This window comes from Varanus komodoensis, unplaced genomic scaffold (assembly GCF_004798865.1).
Source record: "Varanus komodoensis strain SLA01 unplaced genomic scaffold, ASM479886v1 scaffold6_2, whole genome shotgun sequence".
NCBI classification, from domain to species: domain Eukaryota; kingdom Metazoa; phylum Chordata; class Lepidosauria; order Squamata; family Varanidae; genus Varanus; species Varanus komodoensis.
This window is the reverse complement of record NW_025336346.1, coordinates 2,144,281-2,161,926: the sequence shown is the minus strand read 5'-3', so window position 1 is coordinate 2,161,926 and position 17,646 is coordinate 2,144,281. Positions and strand designations below refer to the sequence as shown.

The following is a 17,646-nucleotide window of genomic DNA, read 5'->3' as shown; positions in this document are numbered from 1 at the left end:
GCCCCTAGCAAGTCACTAAAGCGGGATTAAGCATGAAGTTGTAGGGATTTCACAGAAGTGCTTTCAGCTGCATTTCTAGGTCGAAAAGAATGAGCGTATTTTTCTGTAAAGGGTTGCTTATTAAGAGTTTTGCACATGTGCAAACTTACTGGCAAGTGCAGATCCTTGAATGAATCCAGGGCCACTTTAAGCACTACTTGGCCAGGAGGAATAGGCTGGGACATGAAGCAGTGCTTTTCTTGATGTGCTCACAGGGAAATGGCTGCGTATTTGTCTGAGAGAGAAACACAACGGTGGCCTGCAGGAATATGCCCCAGTGCCTTCTTGGCAGGTGAGGGAGCTTTTTTCTTAGGGCTGTAGAAAGAAAGAGGAATTCCCCAATGGCGTGGGGAATGTAGGCGCATTTTTCAAAACATCCTTCTGCAACATACCCTCTTGGGGCCAGAGGGAACTGGTTCAGTGCAGCATTACACTCCACTCTATTGCCATATAGTGCTGCGTTTTGCTTTTTGCTCCTCTTTAGAAAAAAAAGGCGAGGTTGACTGGCTCATAACTGGAGTGGTAGGACATCTTTCTGTCTGAACATGCCACAGATTGCACCGTAAGAACTCCAGATATCCTGAAATATATTTTGCTGATGTTCAAGAGCAATTTCTTCATCTGGGGCATGAAAGCACAGAAAATGAAAATGGAGCTCTTGGCAGAAATGAAAGCTGCCCCGCTTCTTTCCAGAAATTTTTGCCGGCCTCTGGCTGAGTGCTTCAGTACAACCTGGATTCCCCTCGGGATGCCACAAGGACCAGGGTGCCTTCTTCTCTTCTCCTCACATGCTCCCCTGCCAGGTGTGCACATAGCAGTACGTGCCTAGCTCTGTCCCTGGGAGGGAGGCTGCGGGGCCAAGTGGGGAGGCCAAAAGGGACCCAGTCAGTTAGTGATGAGTAGAGTCATATGGCGCTGGGAGGAGGACTGGCCAGGTAAGGGGAACACGTCCCAGAGAGGTCACTTGTTCTGGTCCTCCTCACCACCACGGCTTTGGTGGTTGCCCTGTGGGCCTGCCCTCAGGCCTCTGGAGGCCAGATCAGTGCCGACCTTTTCATGCCAGATCAGGGCAGAATAGGACCGCCCTCATCCACCATTTAATAGTGGATGAAGTGGATGAGGCAGCCAGTCTGGAATGGGGCTGATCTCTCCCAGTGATCCATCGTCAGGGTAGACTTGAAGGCCGGATGGAGGGTCGCCATGGTCTGAGAATGCAGTCTCTCTCTCCAGCCCTCCTGCCCCTTTGATTGCCAGGCTGGAGGGCTTGCTCCTAGTGCGGGACCAGCAGGGCAGGTTGGGGATTCTGCGGGTGAAGCACCCACCCTCCAAGCCATCAGTCTTCCTGTCTGCGCTGACAGAGGGGTGATGTGAGGGTCCCCGGGCTGGGGCAGCTCAGGATTTCTTGGCCTCCATGACACCCAAGAGACTGTCCCAGCATTTCATTGCTGGGCAAAGTCTGGACACGTGTAGCAGGAAGCACACTAGACACAATGATGGCTCTTTGAGTGTGGACGAAGGTGATTTGCTCCCTCTGTTCTGGTCAGATCACCTCCAGCTGTACTTTACACTGACAGCGACTTTTCCCCTCCACAAGGAGGAGCTGTCAAGATGGTTTGCCCATGGCGACTAATGGATCCAGGCAGCTCTGGGGGGCTTTCCAGCAGATATGGAAGAACTGCAGAACAGATCTGGCGGGCATGTCATGAGCAGAGCTGGCTGGAGCCGGAGGTCAGACTAGATGGCCCGGGAGACCCCTTCTGACTTGCTGTGTTTCTAACTTACATCTGTGGGACGACTGTCCCACTGAGGCCTGCCTGGTGCCAACCTTGTAATATTTTGGCACCAACTTAAGATGGCCCTCTATGCTGAGCCTTTTATATTTTGATATCCACAGGCTTGAAGGTGTTTTGCATTTATGGATTTGTTCTTAATTGTATGTTTTTAAGCTGCTTTTAATTTTTTTCATTTAAATTGTCTGAATTTTTAAATGAAAAAAATAATTTCATTTAAAAATTGATGTGCCATTTTCATAGAAGCATTGAACAGTAGAGTTAGAAGGGCCAGAAGGCCATCAGGTCCATCCTCCTGCTCAGTGCAGGGCTCCCAATCAAATCATCTCACTCAGATTGCTGCCTAGTTGTAACGTCAATGCCCACACCTCCCTAGGACATTGGTTTCTTTCTCATACCACTCTGATGATCAGACAATTTTTTTCCTGATGTCTAGCCAGAATCTGGCTTCCTGTCACTTAAGCCCCTTATTCCATGTCCTGCACTCTGGGATGATTGAGAAGAGATCCTGGCCTTCCTCTTTATGACAGCCTTTCAGGTACTTGTAGAGTGCTAGGGTATCTTCTCTCACTCTTACCTTATCAGGGCTAAACACGCCCAGTCCTTTCAATCTCTCATCATAGGGCTTTGTTTCCAGTCCATGGTTCATCCTTATCACTCTCCTCTGATCCCTTTCCAGCTTGTCTGCATCTTTCTTAAACTGTGGTGCCCAGAACTGGACCCAGCACTCCAGGTGAGGCCTAACCAGGGCTGAGTAAAGAGGAACTAATACTTCACATGATTTGGAAGTGATACTTATATTAATGCACCCTAAAATAGCATTTGTCTTTGGTTCTCCCAATCCCAGTCCAACTCTCCACCACACTGATGGACAGTTGATGTCGTACTAAGAACATTACATTCACACATTACATGCAATTGCAGCTTTCTGTCTATCAACACCACACTGGCTGTCATTCATTTCTATGAAATGAAGTACCCAGAACTGCATAGAAGTTAACAAGACTGGCTGCAGGGATTAGATGGTATCGCATTCATGAATGGCTATGGAGAAGCAGGCAGTTGTCCATCATCAGCAACCGGATTTTTCCTGCAGCTGAATGGGGAAGCCTATGAGCCTCATACTCAAGCTATCTTGCAAGGGTGAAGTGTTCCAGGGTCACTGAGTTTCCTTGTTCTTGCTGATCTTGCTACACGTTATGCCTGGTGCTGAGAGCGTGCCTGGGAATTCTCTCTGTCATTTCACAGGGACGCAATGGGAACAAGCAACCCACCCCTAGAGATGGAGCCTGTAGCTGGAACTCAGTCCAAGGCTCTCACTTCATTCTGCTACATGCGCTGGCCCTTGTGCCGTTACCAACAGAAACGTTCTTCCAAAAAAAAAGAGGGGGCACCGCAAGCTCTGTGGAGCCCTGGGCGGCAGAGGAAAGGAAGCTGGAGGGAGGTGGTGATCAAGGGAGGATGGGGGAACGGCCCTCATTACTCTAGGCATGACCTGCCTATAAAGATGCTCTGTCTTTGGGAGCCACTTCCTAGCTATCAGCAGGGAAGGGCCATGAGCCCAAACAGAAGGCACTTTGTGCTGCCTGCCAACACGTTGTCTGGCTCTCAGGCTTTCAGGCTTCCTTTGCCAGGGACTTGCTTCCAGCCCCTCTGGCTCCCCACAAACCTCTGTGTGTTGTTGCACTGATTGACACCAATGCTGCTTGCTGCCAGCCCCAGGTGGGCTGAACTTTTGTTCTCCTGAAAATGTGGCACCGGTTGCCCAAGGAGAGCTGGGGAAGTACGGCACCAGTTGCCCAAGGAGATGCATTCTTTTCCCACTCATTCCCTCGCCAAACTGCCTTTGTCTCCCTGACCTGGTAAATCCAATTGCTGCGTGAACCAAAGAACCACCTTACAGTCCTGGGATCTTTCCAAATGGCCTGTTGTTAGTCCAGTGAGGTGTTGGTGATGGGTGCTCATTTGCTGTGGGATGCTGCACAGATATCCTTCGAGAAGGTAGCTGTTCCATGGGGGGAGGGGATATAGTTCCCTAACTGTTAGTTCCCAATATTTTGCATCTGGTATCAAAAGTACATTTGCCCTACAGCTGCTGGATGACATCTGTTACTTGCCTTGGAGGTTTTAAAGGAGAGACTATATAATTCCTTCAGGCTTTTCTTTAGAGACACTATTAAGCTTTGATGATTGTTGTGTTGGTAATAGAAGGCTTTTTCAACTCTGTTACCTTTCTAGATCTCTCCCAGCTCTAGAATTTTGTGCATCTCACAAAATTTTCAAGAGCTTATTCTAAAGAATATTCTGGCCCAAAAGAAACCGGAGTGTCTTCTGTGGTCATGTTGGGAGGAACCACATTTGCTGAACATTTCATTTAAAGACACATGAATCTCCCAGGGCTGACATTGGCAATCCTAAATATGAGTACTGGATCTGCTTACAAAGAAGCAGATTCCCACTGTGTGTCCAGCACTTTTCTTGCCTTTCAGGACAGGACTCCCTTCCTCATCATGGTCCCTTTGTTTTTCACATCCTGCTGACAGCACTGTGTGCTCTTCCGCATTATATTAAACCCACTTGACTTTAGTTAACAGGGTCTTCATATGGCTGGGCTGCCTTTTTTCTTTGCCCTTGCTGGCTTCTGCTCACCTATCACTTCCTTTAGCTTCAAGCACAAGGGTGCAAATACAGCCAAGCACAGAGCCAAGCTTAGACACAGACTGCAAGAGAATGGGATGAAGTTTTGCACTAAATCCCCATGGGATGCAGAATGCTCCCAGCCTCACGGCCTGTATCTGGTGTGCCATGGTGTATGGCAGCCCAATGCAAAAGCTGTGTGCAATTGCATGCTCAGAACAGTTGATAGCGCTATTTGTAGGCCCTGATGACAATGCCAAGTGCTCCCAACCCATGGATCCAGTCTGGATTTCCTCTGCTTTAGGCCATGGGTCCTCAAACTACGGCCCGGGGGCTGAATCCGGCCTGCCATGCCCATTTATCCGGCCCGCCATGCCCATTTGGACCTGCTGCCGCCCACCTCGCCCCACGCACGGTTTGCTTGCTCAGAGAAAACGATTTCCAAGTGAGCAAGCCGCTGCCTCGTGTGCCCACCTTGCGGCGTGTGCCCGCCTGCGCCTTGCCTCCCCTCTCCACCTTGCCTCACCTCGCCTTGTCGCACACCCTGCCCCTGCCCCTGCGCCAACCTGCGCACACTGAAGGCACCCCCTTTCTGGCCCGCACCCAGCACCAGCAGCTTTCAACTGGCCGCCTGGTAAAAAAGTTTGAGGACTCCTGCTTTAGGCCCTAAGTCAGACTTATCAAAGGTATACCAAGCACCTGAGGCTTATACTTGGAGGAGGCTCTTTTAGGAAGTTTGGTATAACTGGGAAAAGAACGGGGACCATGGGACTTCTTGTTCCATGATGATGGTATCAAGTGGAATCTGCTGGGTTTGCAACCCTGCAGAGTTAGGTTTTAGCAGCAAACCCCTTGGCACCCTGGTGGTGGAGGGGCATGTGCACGTATCTGGAAAGGCTTCTCCACTGTGGCAGTGCTGCTGTCTTAGGGAGCCAGGGGCAGAAAAGTGGGTGCCCTTCAGCAAGTAGTGACAGGTTTCTGGGAAGAATGAAAGCCCGCTAGCAATGTAAAAAGGGCTTATCTCAACTCAGCTTTCTGTTCAGAGGAGGCTAAGATTTGTCTGTCTTAAATGAAATGCAAGAATTATTTGGTTTCCTTTAAAGTATTAGGGTGAATGCATATTTTAGAAGGCCATGACTGCAGTCAAGATTGGCTAACTTAATGGAGCGAGCAAGGAGATAATTTTACAGAGCTGATCTCTCAGTGATGAAGGTAGCTTTGCAGTACAATCCTTTACATGCCTGCTGAGAAGTTCCATTGAGTTCAGTGTATTGCACTTCAGGGTAAGTAAGTGTGTATAGGTTCGAGCCCTAAACATTTTGCAGGCATTTCTTTTATGCTGTTCGTGTATTTTGTTCTAGTATGCCATAGCTAATGTTTTCCTGTCCTTGTTTGTTCCCACTTACTTTTTCAACTTGCTCTTTCCTCTTATCAGCTGGTTTTACACCCTAGAAAAGGATGTGCCTGGGAACTAAAGTTTGTCATCACAATGGGCCAAATAATGAACTTGGCTGCTTGAAAACAGTTGGGCTAGTATTTTGCTGCTTCAACTCTTGTTAGCATCTTTTTGATATGTTAAAAGGGGGCTGCAATTAGGCCATCTGAAGAGAGTAACTGGCAGTGTTGAATAACAAATATGCTCACAGTTATTTATTTATTTGCTTTCTCTTCCACTGAAAAAGAAAACTGAAGCTTGCACTTCCTTTGGCTGGCAGTAGGCGGTCCAGTATCACCTTACCCATTCACGTTTCCTTTCTGCCTTTTACTGGTACTGCTACTCTTAAAGAAACACAGGCGAGAGGGGAAGAATTTGCGTCGTTTTGTGTGGAGGGCAGTTTACTGTATCTCCTGAGGCGTTTCCAGTTTCCAAAGCTGAGTCCTTGCTTTCTGTACTCTAAGCTGCCAGATTCTGCAACAAAGGACTCTGGTTCTGCCAGCAAAAAGTTTTGTTAACATAATTCTGACTACAGATGTTGCCTAGATATAGTGAGTGATTATGGTGTTAGACTAAGAGTAGGAAGAAGACCTGGTTCAAGAACCTACTAAGCCATGAACTTCACTTGGTGACCTAGGGCCATCTCTCAGCCAGACTTCCCTCAGCAGTGTAGCTGCAACCATGAAGGTACAAGGGCAGGCGAGAAAGGTATGTGCTACTTTCAGCCTTTTGGAAAAGAGGTCGGTATAAGCCTACCTTCTCTTAGCACATTTCCTTACCTTAGTTTTCAGAAAACAAAAAGCAAAAGCTGATAGAAGTTTGGCAATATATATTGGAATTGTTTGGCAGCAGTGGGGGTGGGGGTTAAAAAATGAAGAAGAGCTGGGAATGCTGTAGGAAAGGCGGGAAATAAGTAGGAGTCAAGTGAGTGCCAGCTGCCAGTGAGCAGTTGCAAGGTGCTAGGCTTGGCAGAGGGTGGAAAAGAGAACACAGCAGGTATAGGTATGTGTTTCTTCTTAGCCCCCGATTAATGGCAGGATCTGCACATCAGTGGGGTGAGGGGCTTAGATTCGAGGGCATGACTTCCAGGTAAGGTCCAGGTGCACCGCTCACTTGACCAACTAAAGACCAAGGGGGCTGATCCAAGTAACTTTTCTGCCTCTAAGCCTGGACGCATTATTGCTGCAATCTGGAGAGCTTTGCTAGGCACTGCATTTAGTTCACCAGATGTGGAGACAGCGGGTGGAGGGGCTTGCACAGCTGTAATTCAGTAGACAGGCAGTGGCCAGGTTCAGGTAAGAAGTGCAGTTGGAGAAGAAATGGGGAGCTCATAGGATCAAGAGCTGGGAATGAAGCAGGAAACAAAGTTCAGTCTACAGCATGGGCAGGTGACCTTTTTTCTGTCAAGAGCTGCATTCCATTCTGGGCACCTTGTCAGGCACCACAGGATGGCAGTAGATGGGTCTAAAGTTGGTGGGTCGCCCCTTCCTCTTTTCCTCTCCTTGCCCAGCAGTCTGCCAGGGGAGGGACAGAGTGCTCTTGCTGCGTCAGGCTACAGTGTGGCTCTTGTTGCAGTGGGAAATCATGAGAGCAGCTTTGTGGGTGGCTGGGCTTAGCCTGATTGGGCTTTTTGGCCTCCACATGCTGGGGCTTGAAACTGGGCTGTGCTTCCTATAGGTGCAAAGTTGAAATGCATGGTTTTGTGTTTGTGATTAGCCTTTCTTAAGGCTGAAATTTCTTCATGTATCTAAACTGGTTGATGCATCTGTGCAAGGGAAGTTGCATGAGGATCTCACCTGAGATGTATCCACAGGTGGCAAAGTGGGGGATTTGCCAGTCTAGGCTTCAGCATTGTGCCCTTTTGCAAAGTGACCCGTGAAGTGTAAAGAAAGATCCCGCGTGGTTCAGAGGGGATGGCAACTCATGTTTTCCAGCTCCTCACCCTCTGCTTCTCACAAACCAGCATCAGAAGTGGTGCCTTTCCAGGCACCAATGAAGGAGGAGCATTTGCTCACTGTTCCCCACAGGATGTGTGTGAGCTCAACTAGACTGCTACATAATATTTGCATAGGGACTAATTTTTAGATACTGACAATATAAAGTAATTCCAGTAAATTCTATTTTGCCTGTGATGAATGACTTTTGTACACATACCTTCTATACTGGAATATATATACTGATGTCTGTTTCTTCCACGGCTTCTCTGTACTAAGCCTTTGATGTAATTGTTTGATCAGGACAATTGTCTGATAGACTGGTGTTTCTTTGCAGATACACCACTGCTAGGAGACCAGATTCTGCAAATTCCATCTCCACACTGTGGCTTGCTGCTTGCCTGAAAGCTAACGTGTCAGAGAAGAAGGGAAAGGACTCACTTTAGAGGGCAAAGATGAACTCCACGGAGATTCCCATCCAGACGGAAATGGTAGAGCTGGTGCCGAATGGAAAACACGCGGTAGTTGCCTCATCGGTCCCCTCCATAGGAAATGACAGGTGAGTTGTTAGCGATGGGAAGATCCTGAGCTGCCTGAAGAAGAGCCAGTTTGCTTCTGTGTACTCCATTGTAAAATCCTGTTCCTTTTCAGGAGAATAGAGAATATTTACACCCTAGTCCACACACGCTTGTACGATGCCCCTCATTCCCAGCCACACTGTTATTTTCCTGTGCTGGTTTCTCTGCTCGTATTCCAGCGATGCAGATGCTACTGAGTCCTGACTGGAGGTCCCCTTCCTTTTCCTAGAAATGTGAATTCTCTCAAAATGCACAGGACGCCACCTGTTTACTCCCAACCATGAGCCCAGCCCTCATTCAGTAACCAGTGGCTTTTGGGCACCCAAAGCATCAGAGTAATTCAGATTCCAAAGAAACTGAATGTAACTAAGAGCATATTGAGCAGAGAGCAGGCAATGCCTTTGCACAAGCTGGAGGCCTTGAGACTTCACATGCATTCATAAGTGCTTGCCTGCTTCTTATTTGTTGTATGCAACCTTCAGTGTGGCAGCCAGATATGAAACTGCAAGGCAGCTTCAGGTATTGCGATAGCACATTAACCTGACACTTGCATCACACTGTGCTTGTGTGATTGTGATTCTTCCCCAAGATGGTACGCTCGTTGCTGCTGTCTGAGGAGCGGACCAACAGTGGGGGACCTGCAATGCCCTACCTGCATACCTGCACCATTTGATGCATCTTTTCATGACCATAGGTATTATTTTTATAAGTATTGTGCTGTGCAAGTGTAGCATGGCAGTCCCAATGCAGGCAGGCTTTGTTTGTTTTAAGAAAAACAGCTCCGCGATATACATTTTCCTGCTGCGTTTGAGGTAGCTTTCACCATCTAGAAGAGACACCCTCACCATGTTGTGAGTGTATACAACAAAAGCTAGAGGCAATTGTGGCCATGCTTTGGCTGACTGTGTGGAAAGACCCTTGGATAATGGAGATGCCACTGTCTCCCAGTTTGGCTGGACAAGTAGCCATCACAAGAGCAGAGGAAGAGCCATTGTTGGACAAGACCGAGAGTCCACCTGGCCAGCATTCTGTTCAAACAGTGGCCAACCAGCCGTCCATGGGAAACCCACTAGCAGGACATGAGTGCCTTGGCACCCTCCCACCCTTGTGCTGCAGCAACCGGTATACACGGGCAACCTGCCTCAGACACTGGAAAGACCCTATAGCCATCAACACTAGCAGCCATGCATAGCCTTCTCCTCTGTGAATTTCTCCAGTCCCCTTTTAAAGACAGCTACATCAGTGGCCATCAGTGGAATTCGGTAGCGAACTCCATAGTTTAACAGCAAGTACAATAGAGACAATTACACAGAACTACACAGCCATTCATTCCCAATAGCCGCCCTATGAACCAAATCTATCAATAAGGAACTTTCCAGGAGAAGGCTGCTTAGGGTAATGGAGCTTGTCCATTCTTATTGTCCTGTTCCAGATTTGAAGAGAACCAGACAAATCTGCCTGAGAGGGAGGAGTTCCTTCCACATGGCGTCGAAAAGAAGCAGACAAATTTTACAGATGTAAGTTTGCTTGGATCTGGGCAGTTAGCTGCAGCGTGGATATTGGTTCAGAAATGCCTGTGCAAATGCCTGTGCAATGCCTGTGCAACTGAAGCAATCAAGACCCCTCTTGATTGCTTTAGTTGGGGGATGTCAAAGCGGGGTGGGGGTGCAAGGCCAGCATATATTCTGCAAATGGGCTGGACAATAGCCATTCAAATCCATTTCAGTCATCCGCCCTTAGTATGTGATCTACGAGTCTGGGAACAGAGAGCTTCTGAGACAGGAATGGGGAACCTGACCCTTGTGGGGTCCCACTTTGGCCCTGCAGAGTTCCCCAAATACTCATGCCCGTTTTCCCTGGCTCCACCCCCTTTCCCCCAATTATTGACCATTTACTTCCCATTCTAAGTCACTGAAATGCCTCTCCTAAGGCACTGGGAGCTTTAAATGGAAAGATGCAGGTGTTTTTGGTATCCCCCTCCCAGCCCTTCTGGCTTTGGCTTCAGCCCCCTGAGAACTTCTCTCAAATGGGATTTGGCCTTTAGGCCAAAAATGACTCCCCACCCTTGGAGCCAAACCCAGCTTTGGTCAGGGACTATTTGATCGGTTTGTCTTGCACACAAGGGCTGAGGGGGAGAGAACCGGGGGGAGGGGTGGCTGCAGCTGGGGCAACTCTAACATGGCAGGGCTTGCTTGCGGGCCCCCAGGGGGCGGAAGTGGGTTGGGCTCTGTTCAGATCGGCCTCTGGAGAAACAGGCAGCGAACCGTGGCCCAGGAAGCACATTTGGGCTTCACTGCAAAGGAGATTCTGCCATTCATGGGAGTTCCCCACAGTAGCCCTCCTGGTAAGGATCATGTGGGCAGGGGAAGGTGAGGGGCGGCTCAGGCACAGGAGAGCAGTAGCAGCCCTTGCTGCTTCTTCTGCAGGCTGTCGGGCGGCGAATGGGGTGATCTGGCAAGGGAGCCTCTTGCTGGAGTCCTAGACTCACTCCTCTCTTACTTCCCTTGCAGTTTGAAGGAAAGACCTCTTTTGGGATGTCTGTTTTCAATCTCAGCAATGCTATCATGGGCAGCGGGATCCTGGGCCTGGCATATGCTATGGCCAACACCGGCATCCTCCTCTTTCTGTAAGTGCCGTGCCTGCATCAGGAGAGCTACGGAAATCTCTAAACAAGTTCCTTGAAATATGAATAGTGTGTTCAGTGCCCTTTGTTCTGCTCTAAATGCTCCATTTCCAGATTATTTTGAACTCAACCTACTGCTTCATGACACAGGTATTAATGTAGCTGCTGTAACGCCCCGTCAGTGTCATAAAGAGCTCTTTGGGGCAACCATTCCACCAATCATCCCTTTGATCCTGACCATTTTCCATCCTTTCCTTTTCTACTTTTGTTAGAACTTTTTAAAGGCTGTCTGCACATGAAGATGCTAGATCTGGCCAACATAGTTGGCACTATGATCACTTACTTCACCCTCAATTTCCCATCAGTGAACAAATGATGCCCCATCTCACATGCAAATTGGCTTCCAAGCGGATTGCTACTCAAAAGAAGAACTATAATCTTCCGTTTTTTCTTATTTTTATGGGAAAAGGCCACAAAAGCCAAGCTTCAGGTGTAGCTTAATAACCCCTTTTCAGACACAATGAACTCAGGCCCATAAATGCTGGGTTCTTAGTCCGAGAACAAGACAGGTTTCTGCATGCAGGTTTCTCCTCTCACTTGCTTCGCATCAATACTAAAATGGTGGCTTTTTTTGATGTCAGCATGAAGATTGTGGTGATTTGTGTAAAGCACAATTTCTTGTTAGAGCCTAAGTAGAAAGTTAGACTTCTCTGCTTACTAGCAAGCATATGAAACCAGCCTTGGCTAGAACAGGAACTGTGAGTAGGACTGCACTGCAGTCTTAATGCCAAAGTCAAATATATAAGAAGGGCAAAGGGGGGCACATGGCTTGTTTGGGGGTTGTGAAATCACATGGTATCAGCCTGGAATTGCTGCATTTGAATCAGTCCCATGATTTCATGACAGGGCAATCCAAGCTCAAATTGGACAAAACATTCCCTCTGGAGGACTTGTGCAGAAAGATAGGATAGAAGCCTTAACAATGACTAAATAAATGTGACATGTAGTATTGATCCAAGCTGGGGACTAGATGGCATCCCTTCAGACCTTGTCTGTCGGCATTCCAAAGCAATCGTTACATCAGTTTGCCTGCTTAGCCTTTTACTCCAGTAGGCCTAGCATTATGCTGGATGGCTGCTCCATGGTCAAGACTGACATATACAGAAAGCATATATCCTTGCTTCTTGCAGCCTGCATAAAAGAATGAGTGTCCCTTAAACTGTCCTTCTGTATTAAAGAAAGGTTTTGCCTGTATTGGTGTCCAGTGCTCCTACTCCAATGTTCTTGCTTGCCTACCAAGCTAAGGTCACCGCGAGGCCAGCTCCTGAGCCCGAAGACAACTAAGCTGTGTGCACAATTGGAGTTTGTTAGGCTCTCACCATGTGGGCAGCAGCAGGTGGGCTGGGGCAGGTTGGGGTCACCTGCGGAGAGGCGAGCAGGACTATAGTCCATTGATGGTTTGGGGACGGAGGTGATAGTGCTGAGGCAGGCAGGCTTCCTGCCGTGGGCTGCTGCAATGGTTCCCAGGCCCCTTCTTTTCTTCCTTCTCCAGGCTGAAGCCAGGAGGGCCTGGGCCTGGGCAATGGTGCATAATGTGTCCCTTTGACAGAGGGAACCCAGGCAGGGCCTGGAGGAGGGAACACTGGCAAGCTGAAAGACTCCAGAGAGGGGTGGTGGGCCGGGATCATGGGACTCCCACCTCCTGAGTGACAGTGTGAGGTTGATGCAAGAGAAAGCTGCCTTATGCGAGGCAGTACTCCTGGGTCCATCCGAATGCAACAGAGAAAGAACGGTGCTTCTTTCAGAGGGTCCTTGCCATGGTGCCCCCCCCCCCCCGCATGCACCACCCCTGCTTCCTGGCAGTGTCCTTGGAGGGAGGGAAAGCCCCTCTCCATGCAGCAAGTGGCACGTGATGACGTGGCCTCGCTGAGTGCTTTCCTCTGACGCTCTGCTTGACGTCTGTGCCGCTGTCTGAGGCCAGCAGAGTAAATGAGACAGAGGGCAGGGCCGACTCCTGGCCTCTGGCGAGGTCCGTGCACACCATTCATTCTGCTATTTGGCAGCGCTTAAGAGCACCACAGCTGTCAGCAGGTGTTGACTTTCCCCTCATTTGTTATCGATTTCCCCTTTCCCTCCCTCTTTCTGGATAGGATCTGCACTCACAGCTATGCAAACACGGCAGCAGGCCGAGGGAGGGCCTCCAGCAGGGGCTGGGTGGAGAAAGGCTGTTCCGTTGCTTTGTAAGCCTCAAGCGATCTGGATAAGGAGAAGCAGAGAAGAGCTGCCCTTGGCCATTGGGAGCCAAAAGAGATCAGCCACAAAACACCAAGAATGGCACTCGCTAGGCTTGTGTTGGGACAGGTAGCATCAGTGGCTTATACACAAAGTCTGAGGAGAATCCAAGGAAAGAGCGCCCCCCATGCAGGGAGTGTGTGATTGTCCCGGCATGGCTGCTGCCTGCACCACCAGAGGCCGGCAACCAGTGCCTCCAAAGGTGGGGACACCGCAGTTCCCCATCACTCTCGCCACGCCTCCTCTGGCCTCCGCTCCCCCATAGAAGCCTCATCCCATTCAGCCACAATCACTGCTCTGTGGGGAGAGACAAGTGGGGGGTGCTGTGGTTTTGCTGCCTTTTTCATGCCCATTTCTCAAAGACAAATGGAGAGCCAATCTCTAGCACGACACCAGTAGTTATGCTTGGCAGGACAGGTTTCCCTGGACAACCATTGCACTAGCGAGCCCCGGTGTCATAGGGGCAGAAGTGGTTCACATTCGCAGAAAGCAACGCACAGTAGTGGTTGTGTCCAGTGTGTTTCTTATTTGCAATTGCTTTTTTACCCCACTTTTTCTACTAAAGAACGCAAGCAAGGCTGTTCTACATGGTCCTCCTTCCTTCCATTTTCTCTTCACAACAATAACCATGTGAAGTAGATTAGGCCGAGAGTCCACAACTGACCCAAAATCACGCAGCGAGCTTTCTGGTCATGTGGGGACTAGAAGACGGACCTCCCAGGTCCCCAGTCCTCTGCTCTGGCCACTGCATGACACAGTCTCTCAATGCAGCAGCTCAATGGTGTTGAAAATATCCTTTTCTACCACAAAATGGTGTTTACTCCTAAGCAAGTATGTTTCTTTTGTGTCAGAACAGCAGAGGAAAACTCCATCTTCTTCCGGTCATGCTGATTTTAGGATTCTATGCATGGCTAGACAAAATTTTTAAAAATCATATAATCCCCATGCTGGCTAGGGAATACTTGGAGTTGTAGGACCTTTTTTGTTTTTGTATAAACATGCTCATGACTGTTCCCTAACAACATGAAGATGTCCTTTCTCTTGTAACCTCCTGCCTCACCTCTGAAGCCGGGCCCCCTCAGAAGTTCTCCTCAGAGTATGGAACTGGTTGTGATTCAAGAGCTGGTTGTGATTTCATAGCTATAAAGCAAAGCAAGGCAAAGGCTCAGAGCATCAGTGAGGTTCCTAGCTTGACATTAGAGCACCTGATCTGCAAGGCCCTGAGCTCAACACCTGCTCTGTCCCAGTGGGGCTGGAATGAGAGTCCTGGAGAGCCCACAGCTGCCAGTTAGTGCCTCAGTACTGGCCTAGATGGACCAAGGGCCTTGCTCAGAAGAAAGCAGCTGCCTATGTGCCTCTGCCGATGCTGCCTTCACAAGCTCTTCATTTTTCTGATGGACTTCGTAATTGCCAATGCTGCGTTGAGATCCTGGCATTCGTGGGATCCAGTGCCTACTGCTGAATTTGATATCAGGGCACTGGATTCAGGGCTGCTTTGTGCATGTCTGTGACTGTCCGGTTTTCATTCTTCTGCGCTTCACCATGTCCTTGCCTAATGTAGATGTTTACCAGGCTAACACGGAATAGTGCTTAACCCTGGTGGCATTTTATTTTTCATGTGGGGGGGTGTTGTTGTCAGGAAATGATGTTCCTTTGTGGAAGGAATCATTCCAGTGCTGCAGAAGCTGCCTGGGACTAAGACACAGAGCTGTCATTCTGTGAGAACTGTCTGGTTGTTAGGGCAAAGCTTGTTCTTGCGCAGTCCTTCCAAAGCCTGGGGAGCAATTCAGTGCTCAGTTACCCTGTGGAGAGTGTCAGCTTTGTTGCTTGACGACGTAGGCCAAGTTCAGTCAAGGACAGTGGTGAGGCATCCTTGGCCTGTCAAAGCCAGTTTCCTTAGCCAGGGCACGGCACGTCTCATTCTACGAACACGAACATGGCACTGTTTCTGGGCTGGTCTTCGGGGCAAATGAGGGTCCAGAAAGGGGAGCTTTCTTCCCTCCTCCTCACAGAAGGGACTGCTGATTATGGCCCAGTGTATCGAGGCGAATGCTGAAGAGCTGTCATTCCCCAGAACAGTCCCCAGAGCCAGGTCCCCAGGAAAGCCCAAATATTTGGGCACCTGTACGGATCCCAATCAACAAACCAGTTCTGGCTTCATTAGCAGCAGATCTTTTGTAAAGCTAATAGGTCTTAATTGTTCACTCCCATGACAGTTTGCATTGCAACAGTGAGCATTACATTGCTCATTCTCCCAGCAATTGACAATAACGGAAAGTCATAAGGAAAGTAATAACACTCCCCCACCCCCTCAGCTACTGTGAAAACAGGGCTAAGCTTAGAGAGAACAGGGCAGTCAAATTGGGGGTGCAGATGCTGCCAGCAAAAGGTGCCAGTGCTGCGCCCTCCAGGCCCTGGCTCTGCCACACCAGTGTGGCACAACAGTGATCGGGAGGCTAGTCTCTGCCACGTCCGTGGAGCCGTTTAGGACTGCAGCGGAGTGGTTCCCAGCCTTGGGATCCCAGGTATGGTTGGACTTCAGCTCCCATAATCCCTGCCCCTAGCTGTATTGCTTGGGGATGATGAGAGCTGTAGTACAACAGCATATCAGGATGTTCCTGTGAGAAGGGCTGGCAGCTGCATGCGATTCTGGCTCAGCGGTGGTGTTTGTGGCTCAGATACATGATGCACGTGCATAATATTGTTTGCAGAGATTTCCTGGGTCTCCTGGTTAAGAGGAAATGTGTGTAAAAGTAGACTAAAACCATGCTGAAAATAGATACAGAGAGCAGGAAAAAAACACAGGCAGCAAAAATAAACAAGGAGCTCTTCAACATAGCTGTGATTCAGATTGTGGACTTGGAGACCTGGAAGGGGCAGGCGCTGACAGCCAGGCACTGGTCCGGCAACTCTGCACATACGATCAGAAATGGGCAAGCTTGTAACAGTCGAGCTGGTTAAGGTGCCCTGAATTCTTCCCTGAAGCTTTTGTTCCTGAACACAAGTGTAGGGGTTTTGTGCAAGCTAAAGAAATGTGTCATTTTTCCTAATGAAAAATGCACATTTCCCCCTGCAGGCTACAGTGTGAATTTGGGGGTGGGGATTTGCACAAGTGTGCACTTTTGGAGGCAAAGAAACATTTGGGAAATTGTGAATATTTCACAAGAATTGTGCTCCTACTTGCATTCATGCTCACGGTTGTGAACGGGGCATGTTTGCATGATTTGCAAACAGGAATGAAACTCTTATACATCCTTACTTAAAGAGGGACAGGCAGGCAGTCGATGGAGGCCTCTCAATCCATGCTTAGGCAACTGGTCCAAGGAAGGGGCTTCCAAGAAGGAGGCTCTAGAGTAGGATTGCAGCCTTGAACATTAATTGTCAGTGGAAGTGTTCACTGTCCCAAATGCTGCCTAAAGTTAATGAACAGCGAAAGGTCTAGAGCAGCCTTTCCCAACCTTGTTTGGACCACAACATCCAGAATTCCAAGTCAGTGGCCCTGCTTGGTGGGAGTTCTGGGAGTTGCAGTCCAAATGCCTCTGAAGGCCCCCAGGTTGGGGAAGGCTGGTCCAGAGCAGCTGTAGTGGCAATGCTCCCTTCCCCTTTCCTTTCTTTGCAGTTGCTTGGAAGCTAAGCTGGGAGTTTTGGCAGACGCACCAAACCTTCAGTGATATGTTCAGACATGAATGACATCTTTTGCTTTCTGTCAGCCTCTGCAGACAATATTTCTCTTTGCTCTTTCCCAGTAATGAGATTAAATATACAGGTGTGTGAATCCGTGAAACAGGATAACCGATTACTAACAGAACAGCTGACTAAGCAGCAACAAAGCTGAATATTGTGAAGCACTGCCTGTTTTGGTGGTTGTTGGACATTTCAGTCAGAGGAATTGCGTGATTTCATGGCATGTTCGAAGTGCAACGTGGAACAGCTGTTGTGGGGGACGCTGCCCTGTTTCCCCTTTGTTATTAGTGGCATGTGGACCGGGGTTAACATCTTCCAAATGGCTTGACTGCAGCTCCCATGAGGGCCAGTCACCATGGTCAGTGGTCACGGATTTGGGGGGTTCTAGACAACCTCTGGTGGCACCCCTTGTGAATCTAGAACACAGTTTATCTGTTGTGGTGCTAAATCCTGCAACCTCTTAGGCCAAGACTCCAATGAAATCTCAAGCACCAGTGCCCAGTGCAGAAGGATGGGGAGCAATTCTGGCGGAGCACTGCTAGCTCGGCTGGGCATGGGGGCGAGATACTGGAATGCCCCCACCCTGAGCAGCAGTCTGCTGCCACCTCCTCCGATGGAGTCACCTCTCCTTCCG

The 17,646-nt window shown here is 49.1% G+C and overlaps 1 protein-coding gene across 3 annotated transcripts in view; it reads left to right on the top strand.

The window, feature by feature from the left end:
* The window catches only part of SLC38A3 (solute carrier family 38 member 3), a 93,791-nt gene that overhangs the window by 36,267 nt on the left and 39,878 nt on the right, over positions 1-17,646 (top strand). For 2 of the 3 annotated variants that reach the window (XR_006416716.1, XM_044451469.1), the window contains exons 2-4: positions 8,173-8,394; positions 9,846-9,930; positions 10,924-11,039. Coding sequence is in view for 2 of the 3 variants with exons in the window: in XM_044451469.1 (XP_044307404.1) it covers positions 8,291-8,394; positions 9,846-9,930; positions 10,924-11,039 (305 nt within the window). In the remaining variant the exon portion in view is untranslated. Of the gene's footprint in view, positions 1-8,172; positions 8,395-9,845; positions 9,931-10,923; positions 11,040-17,646 lie in introns of those variants that run through there. The other variant, XM_044451470.1, reaches the window with a different exon arrangement.